The sequence below is a fragment of the Lepidochelys olivacea genome (genome assembly GCF_965140295.1).
Source record: "Lepidochelys olivacea isolate rLepOli2 genome assembly, chromosome: 1".
NCBI lineage: Eukaryota > Metazoa > Chordata > Testudines > Cheloniidae > Lepidochelys > Lepidochelys olivacea.
The window spans coordinates 296,611,421-296,635,382 of record NC_140411.1 but is presented as its reverse complement, the minus strand read 5'-3'; the positions used below and the strand labels follow the sequence as shown (position 1 = coordinate 296,635,382).

The 23,962-nt window shown below is 43.7% G+C and overlaps 1 protein-coding gene across 2 annotated transcripts in view; it reads right to left on the bottom strand.

The window, feature by feature from the left end:
• SLC38A1 (solute carrier family 38 member 1) overlaps positions 1 to 23,962 on the bottom strand; it is a 67,866-nt gene that overhangs the window by 27,748 nt on the left and 16,156 nt on the right. The window contains exons 2-4 of one of the 2 annotated variants that reach the window (XM_084623438.1): positions 14,561 to 14,771; positions 4,550 to 4,625; positions 3,984 to 4,099 (exon numbers count right to left, since the gene is read on the bottom strand). In XM_084623438.1, coding sequence (XP_084479564.1) covers positions 3,984 to 4,099; positions 4,550 to 4,625; positions 14,561 to 14,679 — 311 coding nt within the window. In that variant the 5' untranslated portion in view covers positions 14,680 to 14,771. The remainder of the gene's footprint in view (positions 1 to 3,983; positions 4,100 to 4,549; positions 4,626 to 14,560; positions 14,772 to 23,962) is intronic. The other variant, XM_084623439.1, reaches the window with a different exon arrangement.

Genomic DNA, 23,962 nt, shown 5'->3' with positions numbered 1-23,962 from the left:
CGAGGAAACAAATCTCATGTGCCTCCTACCCATCATCCCCCCTCTCTCCCCCCCCCAAGCTGTGCACAAAAAAGTATGAGGGCTTGTATGCACTAGTGGTTACTTCAGCATAACTTAAGTCACTCAGGGTGTGGAACGGCATCCCCCTGGAGTGATGTAAGTTACACGGACCTAAGAGCTGGTGTGGACAGTGCTATATCAACGGAAGAAGCTCTCCCACTGACATAGCTACCGCCGCTCAGAGAGGGGGAGTAATTATGCCAATGGGAGAGCTCTCTCGCATCAGCATAGACCAGTAGTTTTCAAACTTTTTTTCTGGTAACCCAGTTGAAGAAAATTGTTGATGCCTGAGACCCAATGGAGCTGGGGATGAGGGGTTTAAGGTGTGGGAGGGGGCTCAGGGCTGGGGCAGAGGGTTGGGGTGAGGGGGTGAAGGCTGCGGAGTGGGGCAGGGAATGAGGGGTTCAGGGTGTGGGAGGGGCTCTGGGCTGGGGGTTGAGGTGCAGGAGGGGGGTCAGGGCTCTGGGCTGGGGGTGCAGGCTCTAGATGGGGCTGTGGATAATGGGTTTGGGGTGCAGGAGGGGGCTCTGGGTTTGGGGGTGGCTAGGGGCTGGGGAAGGGGATTGGGGCATGGGCTCACCTCCGGCGGCTCCTGGTCACTGGTGCAGCCAGGGTGCAGAGGCAGGCTTCCCCGCTGTCCTGGCACCGTGGACTGCGCTGTGCTCCGGAAGCGGGCAGCAGCAGGTCTGGCTTCTAGGCGGAGGCATGCAGGCGGCTCTGAGCGGCTCTTGCCTGCAGGCACCGCCACCCAAGCTCCCATTGGCCGGTTCCCAGCCAATGGGAGCGTGGAGACAGTGCTCGGGGCGGGACCAGCGCGTGGAGCTCCATGGCCCCCCTGCCTAGGACCTGGACCTGCTGCTGGCCGCTTCTGGGGCACAGCGCGGTGTCAGAACAGGTAGGGACCACTAGTTTTTACTGGCCGGCCACCAGGGTCCCTGGGTGCTGAGCAAGACAACCCAGTGCCTTGCATTCCACGACCCAGCACTGGATCATGATGTGAAGTCTGAAAACCACTGGCACAGAGCATCTGCACTAGCGGTGCTACAGTGGTGCAGCTACATCAGTACAGCAGTGCCGCAGGTGCGATTCTAATGTAGACGAGCCCTCAGAAGAATCCTTCAACATTGAAAAAGATCTCATTTTGTATGATGCTGTATCTTAGTCACCCCTTGATCATATGGCCTCAAATGTTCACAACAAATTCTACTCTGGTCCTTTACCTGAGCTACTACATTTCAGGCCAACCTGATGGCTTTTGTAGATTTTAGATTTTGCAAAATGCAGCTCTGAAAACTATGTGAACGGTGACTTCTACCAGTGCAGCTAATCCTAGAAGTATGGGTATAGCTACACTATTACAAAAATCTACAATGTAGGCAAGACCTTACATGAAACCTTCACTATGGAGCAGTTAGATTCCATTCCATAATACAGAGTTTCTGTTAAATACTTAAAATGAAAAAGAACAACCAATTCCAAAATGTAGTAACCCATTCAAGGTCAAACCAAGTGGCCTTAGAATGAGTTGCCAATTCAAACCTGGTATTGAACATTTTTCAGATGTGGCTTATTCTATTTCTCCCATCAGTGCACCCCTAAATTTCCCATTAGTATCACTAAGATTTATGAATAATTCCCAACTGTTTTTTTATTAAACCTCAGTCACTTTTGAAAATGAAATGTATTATTCTGGAACCCAAAACAACACATCTCAGTGATTTGTTGGTAAGTGGCAACGGTTCATTTTTAAACTATAATATTCTCCTACTTTATAACAGGCCTCCATTTTGGTGCAGACAAGGCATTCTACCTCAAATCTCTTTTTCAACTGAAGTCCTGGCCGTATTTTTTTGGCTTTTTAGTACTCTAGTGTGGCAGGCTGAAAAGAACTGTATTTTAACTGTATAAAAATTAAACATCCAAGTCTTCGGATTGCATTGTATGCATTTGAACAACTGGAACTCTTCAGCTTTGTCTGTCCAGCTGTTCCTTACCCTGTTTTTAGGGCAAATACTGAAAGAGCCAGGTATCTGGGGCCAAATTGCGATCTGCCTTGCCACTGGGGGTTATGCCTTGTGTGATCCACCTGAAGAATAGGCACAATAATGGTCTCTACGAGCAGGGACTACTTACTCCTTCCACACTGAAGAAAATAAATCACCTTAAAGGAGGTAGGGACCAGGAGAAACCATGGTCATGCTTCTCGTCATACCAGCCAGTGGGACCTTATAGATGGGCCCTACCAAATTCATAGCCATGAAAAATGTGTCACAGACCGTGAAATCTGGTCTCCCCCCGTGAAATCTGTTTTTTTGTGTGCTTTTACCCTATATTATACAGATTTCACGGAGGAGACCAGCATTTTTCAAATTGGAGGTCCTGACCCAAAAGGGAGCTGCAGGGTGGGGGTCGCAAGGTTATTTTAGGGGGGTCACGGTATTGCCGCCCTTACCTCTGTGCTGACTTCAGAGCTGGGCAGCCGGAGAGCAGTGGCTGTTGGCTGGGCATCCAGCTCTGCAGGCAGCAGTGCAGAAGGAAGGTTGGCAATACCATACCATGCCATCCTTACTTCTGTGCTGTTGCTGGTAGCAGCCCTGCCTTCTGAGGTGGGCTCCTGGCCAGCAGCCACTGCTCTCTGGCCGCCCAGCTCTGAAGTCAACACTGCTGCCAGCAGCAGCACAGAAGTAAGGGTAGCAGTATGCAAACTCCCTACAATACCCTTTCAATACCCCCCACCCACAACTCCTTTTTGGGTCAGGATACCCCCTACAATAACAACACTGTGAAATTTCAGATTTAATTAGCTGAAATCATAAAATTTACTATTTTAAAAATCCTATGACTGTGAAATTGACCAAAATGGACCATGGATTTGGTAGGGCCCTACTTATAGACAATGTCATGTGTAAATCCCTATACACGCCAGGCAGTTTTGAGAGAGATACAATTTGTCTTAGTGCTTCCCCCTGCGTGGAGCGGCTCTACACTGCCTCCAACAAATTGTACAAACTGCATGGCCTAGCCCATTATTTGTAAGCCCATTATTATATTACATAGAGTGCTGAAGGATTTTAATTTGCTTTGCTTTTCAGAAGTAGTTTCACACTATGTAATCACTAAAATAATAAGTGTTTGGATTTGTGATTTGCTCCCAGTGAAGGCACTGGCAAAACTCTCATTGATTCTTGGAGAATGGAAAGGCTCCATAATCACTGACATTTAGCTGCTCACATATTAAAAATACCTAAATGTAGCCTACTATTTGTGTCTTAATAGAAAACTACCCTTCTGGGCATCTTACTCAGGGAATCTACTCAGACAGAGAAAAGGAGTGAGATTCTGGGCCTGGACATAGAACACCCAAAGATTCACCCAAAGGTGTGTGATTCTTTAAATTTTGTTTTTTAGGGCTCTGGGACAAGTAGGATAACAAATAAGTTATTAAAATATAAATTGGGTAGACTATTCTCTTGTTTATAAACTAACATTTCTCATACCATTTCTTGTCCAAAAATGCTCTTTCTAATACTTATACAGCTTGGAGACTCCAAATGAAATCCTGGCCTCATTGAAGCCAATGGCTAAACTTGTATTGAATTCAATTGGTCCAAGATTACACCTCATGTCTTTTTTACTAATCATTGTGATACATTCATATCTGAAACCCATGACCAAAATGATTGAACTTAAATATCCAAGTCCATGTTTAGTTACCTAAATCATTGGTCTGGGCATTAGCTGCTGCTACTGAAGCCAGCACCTCTGAAATCCAAGCTACTTATGTATGCAGCCTACTTCATTTAGTAAAACTGCCCACTGTGTTTTGAATGGTCTATAAACAACCACATTCTCTCTAAATGCAAACATTTTAAAATCAATATGAAAGTGTGCCTAGTCCTGCTATTCACTGTGTGGATACTTACACAAAAAGGATGATTCCTGTGTTGGCTAATGCAAAGGCAAGGCCTAAAATTCCACTACCCATAATGGCATTGCTGAGATTAAAGACAGACATTCGCAATGAGGTTGTTCCTGGAATCTGGACATAGGAAAAATGGACATATAAATAGTTTAGAGTTCATTGTACAATGCACATATACTGTGAATTCCAAGTTTCATGTTATAGGAAGTAAAAGTAATTACTGCTACAGCAAAGATACAGTAGAAAAATACAAAGCAAGATTTGAAAGAGAATAAATCCTAGTGAACCTTTTCACATGGACATTCCAATTACTGCCTTATGGAAGGGATAAATGCACTTATAGAACAGAAATTGTGTGGGCAATATATATTGTTTTAAACATTTTCAGTATTTTTAAAAATGCGTTCCATTAACCACAGGAGCTGATTTTCAGAGGTGCTGAGAACATGCAGCTCCCCCTGGCTCAGCTGGAGTTGTAGGCGCTCAGCACCTCTGAAGAGCAGATCTAAGGGTTGTATAGTTCACAGTCAACAGTATATTGAGAAAGAGACAAACAGACAGACTTACATATTCATCACATTTCTTTTTTTCCAAGTGACTGTTCGTGAGACTTCTTCGGCTCTCCCGATCCGAAATAAACTTGCTGAAAAGAAGTCAGAGAATACATTTTCTATCATGAGGACATATAGAATATGAATATACACTTTAATGCTACAAACACAGCATGGTTTGATACCTGCAAAAGGGGGTCAAACTTAGCTATTTAAAGGGTTATAATGAGCCTGATGATGTTTCATTTACACTTGTGTAAATCAGGAGTCAGTGGAGTTACACTAGAGTGAGAACAGAACCAGACCTAACAAATATAGAAAGCTATTCCTGGATCTTTAGTAAAAGAGAAGTACTGCTTCTGTAGACAGGATGGTAATTAATCTGCATACACATTAACAGAACATATTAGTCCAGATTCTCTGGAATGGTGTGCCTGCTGGTAGATTTTAGCTATAAAGACAACAAATCCAGTCATGGGAGGCTCATCCCACTGTAGGGGATCTTCTAGTGTTGTATAGCTACCCAATTTCTCTGCTCTGGCGTAAGAGGTACAGCTGAGGGAAATGAGCATGACTGGGATGTTCCTATGCCCTGTAGATCCTAGGCTGCCATACAGAAGCCAATAGGAGCTGGAGTTAAACTGTGGGATTAGCCTTGAATTCAGACAGCCCAGGATGGGGGAGAGCACATCCACCTCCTGAGCTGCATTGGGTGTTCCATGGGTGTAGCCAAGAATCTGGGCTTTAGTATTTCCATCAAAGCCATCTTCTAGGGCCCTGGCAAAGCCAATGATTTAGCTCATTGTCCTGTAAAGTTCAGTTTAGTTTAGCTTAGGAAAGCACTAACGGAAGAGCTGCTCTTTAGAGTGATATAGCTGTCTTTCTCCATACTCTTCACATGTGCTGTTTTGCTTTGTCATCACAATGTGCACATTAGAAATCTATTGCCACTAGGACAACAAAAGCATCCTGCTATTTTTCTGTCCATCCCCTGCCTTTGTGCTTCACCATCTTGGAATATATTTCTTGCATTTATTTTCTCCCACTTCTTTTCTCTGCTGAAATCTTTTAGATTGTGTAACCCTTGGCCCGGTTGTTTAGTTTTTGCAGTGTCCCTAATTTCCTTGTTAACTTACACATGGATCTCTGGGCCCTAGCTATTGCATCAACCATTATGCAAATTTAATTCCTAACCATGTGTTCCTACCCCTTTTCAAAGATTGCTTTAGATAATTTTAGGCGATTCTTTTAACAAACACCAAACCAAAACCAACACCACTCTGGGTGGCTTTACTTAAAAAATATCATCCACAACAGTTCCCTGCATTTCAAAGCATTCAATGAGCTAACATCCCCAGGTCAGGGACATACAGTTCTAATTTAACTGTAAATATGTAATAAACTCTGAATCAAACCATGTATTATATTAATACATCAAAAAGTATTGTGGGCTATCTTTAGGGCTTTATCTTTTTGGGGGCTCATTTTTGGGAGTTATTTTAAACAATTTTTGAGTTCTATGTCGATGTCCAAAAATCCAGGGTTTTGGGGTTCTTTTTGATACTGTAATGAGAAGCTTTTTCAGGTACTTCCCAAAGGATCTATTTTCATTTTTATTATATGTATAAAAATGAATTACATGTTAGATTAACCTTTGCATCCTTGTCATTGAACCTCTGGTTTAGCATTTAGTGTTTGTTTCCTGGTGCATTTTAACATAGTACTGTTTTAAGCAGCAGTACATTAGAGCACACTAGGGAACCTTTAGTGCACACCAGCAGAGTCTACACAAACCAATTAATGTGTGCTTTAGAAATCACACCCCATGGTTTGCATTACTGCTCCATGTAGGCAGGCCCTTAAATACAAGCCAGGGAGCAGGGACATTGTCTATATAAAACAAACTGCACATGGGGTGAAATCAGCATGAATTGAGTAACCGTTTCTGGGGGTTTTCTGGTATCTATTGGATAAACACTGATTTCCTTTACTTATTCATTTTATTTATATTTTTAGTACCGGGGTGTGTTTGTGTGTGTGTGGGGGGGGGAGTTAATCAGTGTTTACTGGTTAAAGTCTTAAATCAGACGCCTTAGGTATATTATACCTCTGCACCTTTCAATGTAAAGTTTTATTAAACTTCTCACTACCCTGGCTATGACCTTCTTACTGGCAATACATGATGAGAACGTGGTGTTGTTTTAACTATGGGCCATATTCAGATAGCTGTATATCCACTGTCTTCAGTGGTGTTAAATAGGGGATGCATTTAGTCTACTAACTTTACAGTTCTCTTTAAAAATGATTTTCTGTGCTCTGTCTGTGGCTTCGGAAGGATACACCTCTGATGGAAAATATCTTGAAAAGTCTTAGTCATCATCTCTCCTGTATAATTCCCTTTTAAGTTTACCCCTTAAACCCAGACAAACTTAGACACATATATTGCTGTTAAAATGTACTTAATCCCAATGCTAGTTTTACAGATTTGACTCACATCTATCAGATTGGTCTGACTTGGCTTATCTACGTCTGAATCAACTATTTCATTTCTCATACATTTTAAAAACTATCCATTTTCAGAAAGTTACAGCAAGTGAAGACAGAAAGACAGTTGCAGTGTCAATGCCAAGAGTCCTGAGATCTGTTGGGGGTAGACAGCAGATTCCCCTTCCAGTTACATACGAGGTGCAAATCAGCCACCCTCTTTCTGAGGGAGAACCCACATTTTATTGCTCAATATGCAGATTTTTTGTTTTCATTTAAAATAGAATTTGGCCCTGGGCTTCTAGTGAGTTGGAACTTGTATACTTTGGATGTATTTTTTAAGCCACATTGCTGAACGTAGGCTGTTGAATGGGAAGAGTTTACATGGCACTCAGATGCTCTCACTGAAAAACCCTGCATGTGGTGTAATAAGGAGCACAGAGAGGAGCTTTGTTTCCTCTGGACGTGTTGCTAGGAATGTCTGAGGGGTGTGCTTGCTTCTGCCAGTCAGAGATTCTGCCTTTTTCCAGACTTAGAGTTAAGACAGAGACAATATTTCCTACAATATCATCTTTTTCCTCCCCCTCTGCTCAACCCTAGCAATTAGTCCATTTAATAATTATAGAAATAAAAATCCTGTCGTTTACAGGTTTATTATCATTATCATCCTTTATATTAAGACTCCATTAAAATAATTTATAAAGGGTTAATAAATGAGTAATACATATTTTAAGATTGTTACAGACCTGAATAGTATGCATTATAGATGGTTATAGGCACATCAACTGAAGATGTTACAGATAGTTATAAGCAGAACTGCTGGGTGGGAATTTTCCATATAAGAGATTTTTTTTTTTATGGAAGATGCAGTTCCCACAAAACTGAAATCCTCCACATGCAAATTTCAGTTTTACCAAAATTTTGCAAATTTTAATTGGGAAAAATCAAAATTAATTATTTTGTTTAAGGTCTGTTGGACCACAATTGAAATATTTTTGGTTTGGTGAATTGGCTCAAAATGTTTTGTTTAGAGACAGTTCTACAATAACTTCATTTTTCTCCTGTGCCACATTGCCTCAAGGGAGTTGAAGTGCAGGGCCCAATTCTTCCTCATAGGCTGGGCTCCTGGCCTGGCCTACATCTCCCATGATGCAACACAGACTCTTCTAAGACTCTGACCAAGCTGTTTGTACATCATGGGATCACATGACAGTAGGTGCATCATGGGAGTAGTAGTCAGGCCAGGGAGCCTGACCCTGAGGGCATCGAGTTTCCGAACTACAACTCTGACGAGGCAATGTGGCACCATCAGAAAATGTAGTTTAATGTTGAACTGACTTGAAATGAAGCACTTTGGGTCAGTTCAACAAACTGATTTGAAATTTTTCAGAATATTTGATTCTCTGAAAAAAATCGGTAGTTCAATTTTTTGTCCCAATTTGGGATGAAAACAAATGTTGAAATACTGGAATTTCCCACTGGATGAAAATTCCTATTTGTCCTCAGTGCTATCTATAAGCCGTAGTTATAAGCAACTGACCTTTTGGATTTTATAACAATTGAGTATTCATTTCTTAAGACATCTATTAGTCTTTTGTTAACCCTTTATAACTGGAAACTTTATAAATAGAACCATAACATAAAATGTGATAATTAGCTCCCACAGAGAGTGGAGACCATAGTGCAAAGTGCTACACAAATACATAGTAAGACAGTCCATGTTCTTAATGCCTTTATGACTTGTTAACCTGCTTGGAATTCTTTGTTTCAAGCAGTTTGTTCATTGTCAAAAGACACCATTGATTGCTGTATATTCCTGCTCCTCTTTCATTCTTCATTTTAACACTTAGTGCATCACAACTGCACATGAACAGATTTTATAAAACTCTATATATTTACAAAAGAATCTGTAAACTTAAAAATAATCAGTTCATACTGATAGTAGGTCCATATTTGTATATGGCTCACAAAGAAGGTCTTAACCCATTTTTTTTCTCTCTATCACTGTGCTAAAGCTTAGGCTCCATCCATTTCGGGGCTCAAACAAGTTTAAAGGACCGCATGTAAACATGGTCTTCATCTGGAGTTTTAAAAACAGCTTAGACGGTGGTCATTTGGTAAAAGTGATGTCCCTTTAACTGAGTTAGTGCTTGCCTACATGGTTCAACAGTGTGTATTACAGGGATGTGATTTCTAAGGTGCACTAATATGTCGCCAAGAATTGGTCCATGTAGACCTTGCTGGTGTGCACTAAAGGTTCTCTAGAAAGAAAAGGAGTACTTGTGGCAACTTAGAGACTAACAAATTTATTTGAGCATAAGCTTTCATGAGTAGTGTAGGGAACCTTTCATGTGCACCGGTAAGGTTTACAAGGGCAAATTAATGAGCAACACGTGAGCGCATACTGCCTCACCATGTAGACAAGCCCTTAGCTAAACTGGTTTTAAAGCCTGCTTAAACAAAATGGCTGACTCCACTGTGTTAAACCTAATTAGTCAGAAGTGTTTTTAGACAGTGCCTTAATTGCTTGGCAAGGGTTTCTAACTTATACAAAGGTGACAATCCTGTATCATGCTGCATCCTCCTAAATTGATGTCTAGCATAGACACTGATAAAGATCTCCAATGTGAGCAGAGACAAGAATGCATAAGACTCTTTGTGCTGGCTCCCACTACAAAACAACCATGTCTGAGCACAACTATCATGTTAGCTGGCCTGTGGATGACCATGGTTTATTGGTTGGCATAGACCAGGACAAACTGCGTTCGGCATTGTGTCAGCTAACTCAGCTACCTCATTGAGGGTTTAATCACAGTTAGTGATAAGAGGCGAAACACAACTTTTTCTTGTCTACACAGCCCAAACTGTGTTCAACATCATGCCAACTAACACACTGGCTAGCAATTGTATTCAGACACAGTAATGTGCTGTAATACAGACCACGTGCATGGTTAATGGAGCACCAATAAGGGGATGCCTGGAAGTGGGGATAGTTGGCAGTAATGAATATTTCTGTACAGACCTTTCACTAGGAAACTCAGGCCTTGTCTACACATGGAGTTGTTCCTGATTAACTTCTGGTGGGTTACGCTAAACAAGTACTTGGCACTCTTATTTCAGAATAAGAATGTCCACACATGGAGTTAATGAGAACCAGGAACAACTTAATTTGTAGACAAGCTCTCAGTGTCATAATGCAGGTGGTTAGTTTCAAGTTCAAACACAGAATAAACCCATCCAAGCTTATATGAGATTTTATTTTTAGGCCTACAAACCTTTAGTTGAAGCCCAAAGCAATGTCTGGCTGTGTCTGGAGAATTTTTCAAGTGGAATTTTGTGATTTTGTTTTGATTTAAAAACAGACACTAGTGTCTGTTGCCTCTCAGGCAGATCTTCCCTCAGAAATCCTTGTAAACCTTGCTTTGTGTTGAACCCTCATGAAAACATATGCCCCACAAAGAGCTGTAAGTAACTCAGGCTTAATGTGAAATGTAGGGTGAAAAACCAACAAGCCAAAACAACCAAAAAAACAAAAAAACAAAAAAATTGTGGAAAATGATAGGTCTGATCCAAAGCCTATTAAAGTCAATGGAAAAACACCTACTGACTTCCGAGGGCTTTGGAGATTCACTTAGCCCTAGGTCACATGTGAGATGGCACCAAAGGTGGCACCAGATATAGCTATCAACCTGCTAGTATACAGGAGAAATGCATGAGTCATAATGGTGATTGGAAGGGACAAACAGCCTCACCTCAGTCCCTGGAAAAATCATGGAGCAGGTCCTCAAGGAATCAATTCTGAAGCACTCAGAGGAGAGGAAAGTGATCAGGAACAGTCAGCATGGATTCACCAAGGGAAAGTCATGCCTGACTAATCTAATTGCCTTCTATGACGAGATAACTGGCTCTGTGGAGGAGGGGAAAGCAGTGGACATGTTGTTCCGTGACTTTAGCAAAGCTTTTGACACGGTCTCCCACAGTATTCTTGCCAGTAAGTTAAAGAAGTATGGGCTGGACAAATAGACGATAAGATGCATAGAAAGCTGGCTAGATTGTCGGGCTCAACAGGTAGTGATCAATGGCTCCATGTCTAGTTGGCAGCTGGCATCAAGTGGAGTGCCCCAAGGGTTGGTCCTCGGGCCAGTTTTGTTCAATATCTTCATTAATGATCTGGAGGATGGTGTGGATTGCACCCTCAGCAAGTTTGCAGATGACACTAAACTGGGAGGAGAGGTAGATACGCTGGAGGGTAGGAATAGGATACAGAGGGCCCTAGACAAATTGGAGGATTGGGCCAAAAGAAATCTGATGAGGTTCAACAAGGACAAGCGCAGAGTCCTGCACTTAGGACAGAAGAATCCCATGCACCGCTACAGACTAGGGACCGAATGGCTCGGCAGGAGTTCTGCAGAAAAAGACCTAGGGGTTACAGTGGACGAGAAGCTGGATATGCGTCAACAGTGTGCCCTTGTTGCCAAGAAGGCCAATGGCATTTTGGAATGTATAAGTAGGGGCATTGTCAGCAGATCGAGGGACGTGATCGTTCCCCTCTATTCGACACTGGTGAGGCCTCATCTGGAGTAGTATGTCCAGTTTTGGGCCCCACACTACAAGAAGGATGTGGAAAAATTGGAAAACGTCCAGTGGAGGGCAACAAAAATGATTAGGGGACTGGAACACATGACTTATGAGGAGAAGCTGAGGGAACTGGGATTGTTTAGTCTGCGGAAGAGAAGAATGAGGGGGGATTTGATAGCTGCTTTCAACTACCTGAAAGGGGGTTCTAAAGAGGATGGATCTAGACTGTTCTCAGTGGTAGCAGATGACCGAACGAGGAGTAATGGTCTCAAGTTGCAGTGGGGGAGATTTAGGTTGGATATTAGGAAAAACTTTTTCACTAGGAGGGTGGTGAAACACTGGAATGCGTTACCTAGGGAGTTGGTGGAATCTCCTTCCTTAGAAATTTTTAAGGTCAGGCTTGACAAAGCCCTGGCTGGGATGATTTAGTTGGGGATTGGTCCTGCTTTAAGCAGGGGGTTGGACTAGATGACCTTCTGAGGTCCCTTCCAACCCTGATATTCTATGATTCTATGAAACAGAAGGGGAATGACTCCTCTATGAAGAAGCATGAAAACAGCATTGCTGAATGGAATGCTATCTATATGTCATTTATATAAATAGAAACTAATAAACCACCCTTATAGGGTGGGGCCCAATCCCGCTTCCACTGAAGTCAGAGGGAGTTTTGCCACTGACTCCAGCAGGAGCAGGCTGGGGTTTTAGTGTCAATGTGGTAGGCCAACATTTGTTAAGAGTGGAACTCTTGGAAACTCATGCTCTTAGAAGAGGTGAGGGATGCAAGCACTGTAGCGATACAGTAGCATCCGTCTCCTGTTAAGGCCCTCTCTGGATACCTGTCTACGAATGCATCCCCTGGCCGAGCTTACAGCCATGCATCTCCATGCATCTGAAGAAGTGGGTTTTTTACCCATGCAAGCTTATTTCCAGATAAATCTGTTAGTCTTTAAGGTGCCACTGGACTTCTCATTGTTTTTGTGGATACTGACTAACACGGCTACCCCTCTGAGCCATGGCTCAAAGATTTTTCATTTTGGAACCCGCCCCCACGCCCGGTGAGCTGGTTTCTGGAATGCTTCAATCTACTATGAGAGGCAGAAGAAGGCTGAGAAAAGTAGGGGAAATCTTTTCTGTTCTTAATTACATTTTTTTTTTGTTAATTTGCCCCCACTCTGACCCAACTATTCTTTTTTCCCCTCAGGCACCCTGCACCATTTGAACTCCTCCTTCCCACCTCCATCCCCAACCTGAGCTTTGCTGTCCTTCCAGCTGCAGCATATGCTTTGATGGTCAATGTCAGCTCTCACTACTACTGCTGTTCAAAACATGCATAAGATTCTCTTCACAGAGACTTCCCCCACCATTGGTAGAGGAGTTTGCACTACATTGTGGAACAGCGGTGGGCCCAAGAACCCCAGGGAATAAGTAGGAGGCCAGGGACTTCTGTGTGAAGACTCTGGATCACTGGTATCTCGCATGACTGCACCTGCAGAAGTCACACTGACAGAGCTCTCACAGCTGGCAGCTGCTGCCCCAAGCACTTCCCCTTAAAGGGGTATATCCACTATGGTGGTGGATGGCACAGAAAGATAAGACACCCAGGACTGCATTGTCTTTGCACCCTGAGCTTCACAGGAAGGGCTGGCTGACAGTGTGCATCCCCCACTAGCCTGCCCACTCTTCCCCCAGCCTGATCCCTCCTCCTGCATTGATCTCAGCACTGGGAAGGCTTTTGGCAAGGTATGGGGAAAGAAAAAACTCTTCCACAGAGGCAGCTGACACCCTTTTCACACCGGGGTCAATCTCCTCCCCATGCAGATCTAAGCAGTAAAATCAGCCTCTAAGTGCCTGTTCCTGCAAACATTTGCTACCTATTGTCTGTCAGTAGGGTGGCAGAATAAGGCAGTTTTTAGTCCAGATCCTGTAAGTAGATCCATGAAAGTGGACACCTGAAAGTACTCCAGCAGAGTCCCATTACAGTCAACAGGACGGTATGTGGGCACAGGGGTCCACACTAACCTAGTTACTTGGGAAATTTGGGAACCTTCAACTGCTCCTTTTCTTTCTCTCACACCACCTTTGTTCTGCAAAATTTGAATGAAGTTTCAGAGGAAGAGGGTAACTTCTTGTTTCCAGCTCAAAAACCCCACAGAAACAGCCTGCCACTCTAGTCCAACAGCAGATCCTTACCATAAATATGAAGGCTATTCAGAACCTGAAAATTTAACTCTTTACCTTGCAATAAGCTTGGAAGGGTTTATTATGACGGGAACAATATTGTTCTATTTTACTAAATTAACAAAAAGTTTATAAAAAAATGCTATAATAATTTTTAAGTAATTATGTAATAATTGCATTTTACTTTAATTGCTGAGCAGAGAATATTTTTTTTCACATTTAAATTTGAACATTAGTTACAAATCAGTCACTTTTTCTAAAAGTGCATTTTCTATTAGACTTAGGAGCAAAGGTTTGATATACATTCTCATTTGCAGAGAGTTTTAAACATAGACAGGAAGATATGATCTACATTTCTTGTCAACAGCATGAGTTATAAATTCACAGAAGCCTAAAGAACATTTTTGTGGCCATTGTGGTTACATACATCAGATTGTGGAACAACCTTTATTGAAAATCCTATATCTTTGCCCAAAATGTTTCTGTCGGTCTAATGTTATTATTTCATTTTTTGTATTGTATATGTAGATATTTTGAAATTTTAACATTTTATGCGTTTTATTAGACTCATTTGAAAAATGTAAAACAATGAATAAATTGCTACTCTGTTTGCTTTATCTGCTGTTGCAACCTATGCCCAACAGATGTCACATAAGAAATTCAAATTACATCTTCAAATGGAGCATGACTCGGTAATGAATAATGCAAGAGAGATACTGAAAATTAGAATGCTGTTTTTAAACAGTGTGTTTCACAGGATAGTCAGCATCAGTGGAAAAATACTCACCTATTTATCTGGCCATTTTCTACCTCTGTAAAATCATTTGAATCATTGCTGATGTTATCATCCTCAGGGACAGTCATATTCTGCAACTCAGTTAATTCTAATCCGCTTTTGAAAGGCATCGTGAGCTAGGAAGTATAAGTATCCAAATGTTTATCCAAATAATAGTGTATATTTTGTAGGTAGACAGTAGCCACAACGTGAGCTCGAAAACCTAAAATGCAGTAAGAAAAACAAGATGTATGCAGTATTCTAATAAGATTAGAGTGAAATCTATACAAAAGAATGCCTTTATCAAGCAACCTCATGTCCGCAGGAACCAACCCAGATTATATCCCAAATGTATTGTATAGGTGGAGTAAAAGGTTCCTCCATCTTAATTAGAAGTACACCTCCACTGCTTAATTTGTGCCAAGGCTTAGCCCAAGCACCTCTAGGCTTGGCAGTTCACAGCCCCGGCACCTCTGGACTTGCCACATCAGTTATGAAAGTAAAAATTTTGCTTGAGCCCCAGCACCTAATTGCTTGAGCCCTGACACCTCTTTCATTACAAATTAAGCACTGAACACCTCTGTTTAAGTAACAACATTTTGTCAATCCCATTGACTGCTTATGACAGGTTTGGCTGTGTTTACATTTATAAAATAGTGAACAAATTAGTAACACACAACTTCAAAAAATAGGTTTATAACCTAGTAGTCAAGGAAAAAGTTCTAGCCGTGGTCTACACTAGGATTTTAGGTCGAATTTAGCAGCGTTAAATCGATGTAAACCTGCACCCGTCCACACGATGAAGCCCTTTATTTCGACTTAAAGGGCTCTTAAAATCGATTTCCTTACTCCACCTCTGACAAGGGGATTAGTGCTTAAATTGGCGTTGCCGGGTCGAATTTGGGGTACTGTGGACACAATTCGACGGTATTGGCCTCCAGGAGCTATCCCAGAGTGCTCCATTGTGACCACTCTGGACAGCACTCTCAACTCAGATGCACTGGCCAAGTAGACAGGAAAAGAACCGGGAACTTTTGAATCTCATTTCCTGTTTGGTCAGCGTGGCAAGCTGCAGGTGACCATGCAGAGCTCATCAGCAGAGGTGACCACGATGGAGTCCCAGAATCGCAAAAGAGCTCCAGCATGGACCGAACGGGAGGTACGGGATCTGATCGCTGTATGGGGAGAGGAATCTGTGCTATCAGAACTCCATTCCAGTTTTCGAAATGCCAAAACCTTTGTCAAAATCTCCCAGGGCATGAAGGACAGAGGCCATAACAGAGACCCAAAGCAGTGCCGCATGAAACTTAAGGAGCTGAGGCAAGCTAACCAGAAAACCAGAGAGGCAAATGGCCGCTCCGGGTCAGAGCCCCAAACATGCCGCTTCTATGATGAGCTGCATGCCATTTTAGGGGGTTCAGCCACCACTACCCCAGCCGTGTTGTTTGACTCTTTCAGTGGAGATGGAGGCAACATGGAAGCAGGTTTTGGGGATGAAGAAGATGATGAGGAGGAGGAGGTTGTAGATAGCTCACAGCAAGCAAGCGGAGAAACTGGTTTTCCCGACAGCCAGGAACTGTTTCTCACCCTGGACCTGGAGCCAGTACCCCCCGAACCCACCCAAGGCTGCTTCCTGGACCCAGCAGGCGGAGAAGGGACCTCCGGTGAGTGTACCTTTTAAAATACTATACATGGTTTAAAAGCAAGCATGTGAAAGGATTAATTTGCCCTGGCATTCGCGGCTCTCCTGGATGTACTCTCAAAGCCTTTGCAAAAGGTTTCTGGGGAGGGCAGCCTTATTGCGTCCTCCATAGTAGGACACTTTACCACTCCAGGCCAGTAACACGTACTCGGGAATCATTGTACAATAAAGCATTGCAGTGTATGTTTGCTGGTGTTCAAACAACATCCGTTCTTTATCTCTCTGTGTTATCCTCAGGAGAGTGAGATATCATTCATGGTCACCTGGTTGAAATAGGGTGCTTTTCTTCAGGGGACACTCAGAGGTGTCCGTTCCTGCTGGGCTGTTTGCCTGTGGCTGAACAGAAATGTTCCCCAATGTTAGCCATGGGGAGGGGGGAGGGTTGAGGGGGAGGCAAAATGCGACCTTGTAAGGAAAGCACATGTGCTATGTATGTAATGTTAACAGCAAGGTTTACCCTGAAAGAGTGTAGCCACTGTTTTATAAAATGTGTCTTTTTAAATACCGCTGTCCCTTTTTTTTTCTCCACTAGCTGCATGTGTTTCAATGATCACAGGATCTTCTCCTTCCCAGAGGCTAGTGAAGATTAGAAAGAAAAAAAACACACTCGTGATGAAATGTTCTCTGAGCTCATGCTGCCCTCCCACGCTGACAGAGCACAAACGAATGCGTGGAGGCAAATAATGTCAGAATGCAGGAAAGCACAAAATGACCGGGAGGAGAGGTGGCGGGCTGAAGAGAGTAAGTGGCGGGCTGAAGAGAGTAAGTGGCGGGCTGAAGACAGGGCTGAAGCTCAAATGTGGTGGCAGCGTGATGAGAGGAGGCAGGATTCAATGCTGAGGCTGCTGGAGGATCAAATCAGTGTGCTCCAGTGTATGGGTTGAGCTGCAGCAAAGGCAGCTGAAGCACAGACTGCCACTACAGCCCTTGTGTAACCAACCGCCCTCCTCCCCAAGTTCCATAGCCTCCACACCCAGATGCCCAAGAACACGCTGGGGGGGGCCTCCGGCCAACCAGCCACTCCACCACAGAGGATTGCCCAAAAAACAGAAGGCTGGCATTCAATAAATTTTAAAGTTGTAAACTTTTAAGTGCTGTGTGGCATTTTCCTTCCCTCCTCCACCACCCCTCCTGGGCTACCTTTGTAGTCATCCCCCTATTTGTGTGATGAATGAATAAAGAATACATGAATGTGAAGCAACAATGACTTTATTGCCTCTGCAAGCGGTGATCGAAGGGAGGAGGGGAGGGTGGTTAGCTTACAGGGAAGTAGAGTGAACCAAGGGGTGGGGAGTTTCATCAAGGAGAAACAAACAGAACTTTCACACCGTAGCCTGGCCAGTCATGAAACTGGTTTTCAAAGCTTCTCTGATGCGTGCCGCGCCCTCCTGTGCTCTTCTAACCGCGCCCTCCTGTGCTCTTCTAACCGTGTCTGGCTGTGCGTAACCAGCAGCCAGGCGATTTGCCTCAACCTCCCACCCCGCCATAAACGTCTCCCCCTTACTCTCACAGATATTGTGGAGCACACAGCAAACAGTAATAACAGTGGAAATATTGGTTTCGCTGAGGTCTAAGTGAGTCAGTAAACTGCGCCAGCGCGCCTTTAAATGTCCAAATGCACATTCTACCACCATTCTGCACTTTGTCAGCCTGTAGTTGAACAGCTCCTGACTACTGTCCAGGCTGCCTGTGTACGGCTTCACGAGCCATGGCATTAAGAGGTAGGCTGGGTCCCCAAGGATAACTATAGGCATTTCAACATCCCCAACAGTTATTTTCTGGTCTGGGAATAAAGTCCCTTCCTGCAGCTTTTGAAACAGACCAGAGTTCCTGAAGATGCGAGCTTCATGTACCTTTCCCGGCCATCCCACGTTGATGTTGATGAAACGTCCCTTGTGATCCACCAGAGCTTGCAGCACTATCGAAAAGTACCCCTTGTGGTTTATGTACTCGGCGGCTTGGTGCTCCGGTGCCAAGATAGGGATATGGGTTCCGTCTATGGCCCCACCACAGTTAGGGAATCCCATTGCAGCAAAGCCATCCACTATGACCTGCACATTTCCCAGGATCACTACCCTTGATATCAGCAGATCTTTGATTGCGTGGGCTACTTGCATCACAGCAGCCCCCACAGTAGATTTGCCCACTCCAAATTGATTCCCAACTGACCGGTAGCTGTCTGGCGTTGCAAGCTTCCACAGGGCTATCGCCACTCGTTTCTCGACTGTGAGGGCTGCTCTCATCTTGGTATTCATACGCTTCAGGGCAGGGGAAAGCAAGTCACAAAGTTCCATGAAAGTGCCCTTACGCATGCGAAAGTTTCGCAGCCACTGGGAATCGTCCCAGACCTGCAACATTATGCGGTCCCACCAGTCTGTGCTTGTTTCCCGAGCCCAGAATCGGCATTCCACAGCATGAACCTGCCCCATTAACACCATGATGCATGCATTGGCAGGGCCCATGCTGTCAGAGAAATCTGTGTCCATGTCCTGATCACTCACGTGACCGCGCTGATGTCACCTCCTCACCCGGTATCGCTCTGCCAGGTTCTGATGCTGCATATACTGCTGGATAATGCGTGTGGTGGTTAATGTGCTCCTAATTGCCAAAGTGAGCTGAGCGGCCTCCATGCTTGCCTTAGTATGGCGTCCGCACAGAAAAAAGGCGCGGAATGATTGTCTGCCGTTGCTCTGACGGAGGGAGGGGCGACTGACGACATGGCTTTCAGGGTTGGCTTATAGGGAATTAAAATCAACAAAGGGGGTGGCTTTACATCAATGAGTATTTCAGGCAGGACTTCACGGAGGGTTCCAATAAGAAATGGTGCACCTAAGTAATTGTTCTTACTGGAACAAGCAGGTTGGTCTGGCCTCTGATTGATACATGGCTGGATTTACCTCGCTGCACCTTCTCTGTGAGTGACTGCAGTGTGACCTAGAGGAATGAGTCCCCTAGACGGGGGAGGGGGTGAAGCAAATGAGTACAAAACAAATCTGGTCTATTTCTTGTTTTGATCAACTCCATCTATCTTTTACATCTTTGGCTGGCAGCAGACAGTGCAGAAGGACTGCAAGCCATCCACATCTCATGGCTGCTCGGCAGAAGATAGTGCAGTAGGACTGCTAGCCATCCTCATCTCTTGCCTGCCTGGTAGAAGATGGTACAGTAGGACTGCTAGCAATCCGTATTGCCTGCCTGTTCACCATAAGATGGTTCAATAGGACTGACTGCAGGACTAAAGAGAATGACCTGGTCAAGTCACTCCAAATTTAGTCCCTGCACCCACGTCTGCCCAGGCACTCCTGGCCAACGTGGCCAGGAGCACCTCGGACATGACGATGACAGCTACCAGTCATACTGTACCGTCTGCTGCCACAAGCCAATGGGTTGATGCTGCTGTGTATCAATGCAGTACCACGTCTGCCAGCACCCAGGAGACATACGGTGACGGTTACCTGAGCAGGCTCCATGCTTGCCGTGGTATGGCTTCTGCACAGGCAACTCAGGAAAAAAGGTGCGAAACGATTGTCTGCCCTTGCTTTCATGGAGGGAGGGAGGGAGGGAACGGGGGCCTGACGATATGTACCCAGAACCACCCGCGACAATGTTTTAGCCCCATCAGGCATTGGGATCTCAACCCAGAATTCCAATGGGCAGCGGAGACTGCGGGAACTGTGGGATAGCTACCCACAGTGCAACGCTCTGGAAGTCGACTCTAGCCTCGGTACTGTGGAAGCACTCCGCCGAGTTAATGCACTTAATGCACTTAGAGCATTTTCTGTGGGGACACACACGCTCAAATATATAAAACCAATTTCTAAAAAACCGACTTCTATAAATTTGACCTAATTTCGTAGTGTAGACATACCCTTAGTGTGCTAGTTCGAGCCCCAGCTAGTTGTCATGCCTTTGTTTTTTTCTCATGTTGTCTCTCTCCTGCTTTTAATATGCATATAAAAGGTCCCATTCAATATAATTTTCATTATTAGTGTCCACATTAGTACCAAATGAAGGCAACACAGGGATATCATCATTGCAGTTTTCTTTCCATGAAATAGCTTCATTCCAGTTATTTGAGTACACTACTATCTGGAGATAAAGATTCAGACCACAAACACTCCTCTGATTGAGAAATCAAATCCCTACATTCATGGACAGTCTGAAGAGAGAATAATCTGTGTCTTGTATCCAGCAATTGTTAAGCTATCAACTGAGAGAAATAAATCAGTCTCTCCACTGGGAGAAGATGCAGCACCTGAGGCAACTAAAAAGAACACCTGTGTGGAATTGGTTTAATCCACTACAATAAAATACATTTCCTCTTCAGAAATGTGGATAATTTGAAAGGCCATACTTTCGCCTCTATGATTACAATTCATCACCCCAAGACCATATGTATTTGAGAATCAAAGAACTCTGGAACTCAACTGCCCCACCATCCCAACAAGCTTTTGAAGATAAAGTGTCATTAAGAAACAGTTCCAGTAAATGGCTGATATGTTGTGCAACTTCTCTAAACCCAGCAATTTTTCTGTAATGAGAGGGTTACTGACGATACCAGACTAACCTGAGGATATTGGGGGCGGGATCTCTGAAGCCGTCAGAGCTGCCTCAAAAAAAAAAAAAAAAAAAAAAAAGCAACCCTCAGAATATTCAGGCATAACTAAGGAATCAGGGCTGTCCCTAGTTTTTGCAGGACCCTACATGAATATGTGAGGCCCTATTTCAATTCCTGTCCAACTATTACTGCCTCCTATCTATATCAAATAAACAGAATCCAAGGCTGCTGCTTACCCTACATCCTCATTGTATTTGAAAACACTTAGCAGAGGTTGGCAGCTTCACTTTAAATAATCTCTCAAAATCTCTTCAAAGGTATAATAAAATCTTATATTGAGTTTCACAGGTGTCGTTAGACAGATAATTTTCTTATCCCTGGGGTTTTGAAAATCCGCCTTTTGAATTTTCAAGAGCAAAGTTTAAGATTAAAAAAAAACAAGGAATCCCCCTAATTCAAACAAATTTCCTTGAAAAAAAGCACTTGAAAAAGTAAACAGGCCTAGCTGAAGTGGCTTTTGCTAATTCTAAAGAAAGACCCATTTATCCCATGACGTACAATGACAGTAAAAACAATTTAAACATGAATTAGGGCTACTTAATAAATACAGTACGATCTACCTATAAAAATTCCTGATAAAAAAGACTAAAGCCAAAAGTTTCAAAAATGGATGCCTAAAGTTAGGCTCCTAAATTCATCTACACACAAAAGTTGTACTGCTTTAATTATTCTGGTATACCAACTCAATAGTTAAAGCAGTACAAACCCCTCAGCGTGGACCAAAAGTTATATCAGTACAAGCTACTTTCATACTTATAGCTATTCCCATACAGAAAGAGGAATAAGCTATACCAGTATGAAAAACTTTTTATGAGTATAACCACCTCCATGCTGCGGGCTGTATTGGTATAACTATCTCAGATTTGAAAAAAAAAATCACACTCCTAAAAATAGTTAGAAAGAAAGCACCTCAACTCCAGCTGAGTTGTTTTTTTAGGCACGTCTACACAGGGAAATATACCAACATAATTATATCTCTGTAGTTTCACAGGTATAACTCAGTCTGTGGACACTCTTATAATTATACTTGTATCTATCAAAGATAGATGGCCCCTGCCACCACAGTACCTGAGCACCTCACACTCCTTAATGGATTTAACCTCAAAACACCCCTTTGAGGCAGTACTATTATTCCCATTTTACAGATAAGGAACTGAGGTACAGAGAGGCTAAGTGACTTGCCTGTGGTCACCCATGAAGTCAGTGGTGGAGCAGGGAATTGAACCAGCATCTCGCAAATCTGAGGGTGGTGCTCTTACCACTGAACCATCCTTCCTCTATTATAAATATGCCAATAAATTTCCATCTGTGTGAGAAAGTTGCATCAGTCACAGCCTAACGTGTGAATTTAAAGTGATTTACTTAAACCCATACAACCATGTGTGGACCCTTTTATTTTGGTTTAAAACAGGCTCTTTTTTCCCCTCTCGCTCCAGTTTCGCTGAAATAGATTGGAAATAGGTTTATGCTAAAATGAAATTAACCACTCTTAAAAGGATTTATTATTATTCATTGTTTGGGTTATCATAGCATGTAGGAGCCCCAGTAATGGCTCAGGGCCCCGCTGTGTTAGGAGCTGTACAAAAAGAGAACAAAAAGAGTGTCCTGCCCCAAAGAACTTACAATCTAAGGACCTGTCTACACTTGCAAGTTTCTGTGCAGTAAAGCATCTTTCTGCATTGTAACTCCTGAGGTGTACACACTGCCAAGCCACTTAGTGCGCAGAAACTGCACAGTTGCAGCATTGTAACAAAACTACCCCGACAAGAGGCGTAGAGCTTTGTGCACCAGGGCTACAGCGCCGCAGTGCCAGTGTAGACACCCTGGTCGATTACAGCGCTACGATTGGCCTCTGGAAGGTGTCCCACAATGCCTGTTCTCACCTCTCCGGTCATCAGTTTGAACTCTACTGCCCTGTCCTGAGGTGATCTACCGTCATCCCCTCCCCTTAAATTCCTTGGGAATTTTGAAAGTCCCCTTCCTGTTTGCTCAGTGACGTGTGCAGTGGTCTCAGCGCATCTTTCCAGGTGACCATGCCTACTCCATACACGAGGCGATCCCCTGCTTGGAGCAATACCAAGCTACTGGACCTCATCAGCATTTGCGGAGAGGAGGCTGTCCAGTCCCAACTGCACTCCAGCCATAGGAATTATGATACCTGCAGACAGATTTCACGATGCATGACAGAAAGGGGCCATGTGTGTTGCAAACAATACTGCTTCTGTAAAATGTTGCATTTTGGCTTCACAGATACGACCTTGGGAGCCCAGCCTCCCTCTTTGTTATTGTCGGCTGAAAGGCTGTGCAGGATTAGAAAGTGGTCACGAAGAACTAAAAAGGACTTTCTGCGTGAGGTCATGATGCATTTCGCGGCCGAAAAACAAAAATTGAAGGAGTGGCGGGATAGCGAGAAGAGGGACCGAAAGGAGAACATGGCGCGCCAGAATGAAGCCACAGAGCAGCTCTTAAACATTATGGAGCATTAAGCGGACATACTCCAGGCACTGCTAGCACTGCGAATCGAGCAGCTCCGCGCCCACCCTCCCCTGCAGCCGCTGTCGCTAAACTCTTTCCCATTCGCCCCAACACACACTCTTATCAACCTCCTGTTTCCAGTCTGTACCCACTGCATTCCACTCCTCCCCCATCACAGTCCAGCCCTGCGGACTCTCACTACCCACTGCACTCAACACCCCTCCCTCTGCAGTTTAGCCCTGCTGAAGTACAGTACCCACTGTACTGTACTCCAAAGGAGAAGGTTGGATATGAGAAGTCGACATACACAAATCTTTAACCGTCCCAAGATCCCACCTCCTCCTGGGACCCTCACTTCCCCCATCCCCCTCAGTGCTGATGTGTTTTTTTGGTTGTCTCTCTCCTCCGGTTGTTGATTTTTAATAAAAGAATTGTTTTGGTTTGAAAGCAATCTTTATTCCATTAATTGAAAGCAAACAGAGCCCTGCAAAGCAACAGGCAATTTTCTTAAACCTTCACAGTGCATTATCTGCACCAATCACAATCACCTCCTAGCATTACAAGCACTGCACTCCTGAGCATAGCAACAAATATTAGTGGCTTTCAGCTTCAAATTGTT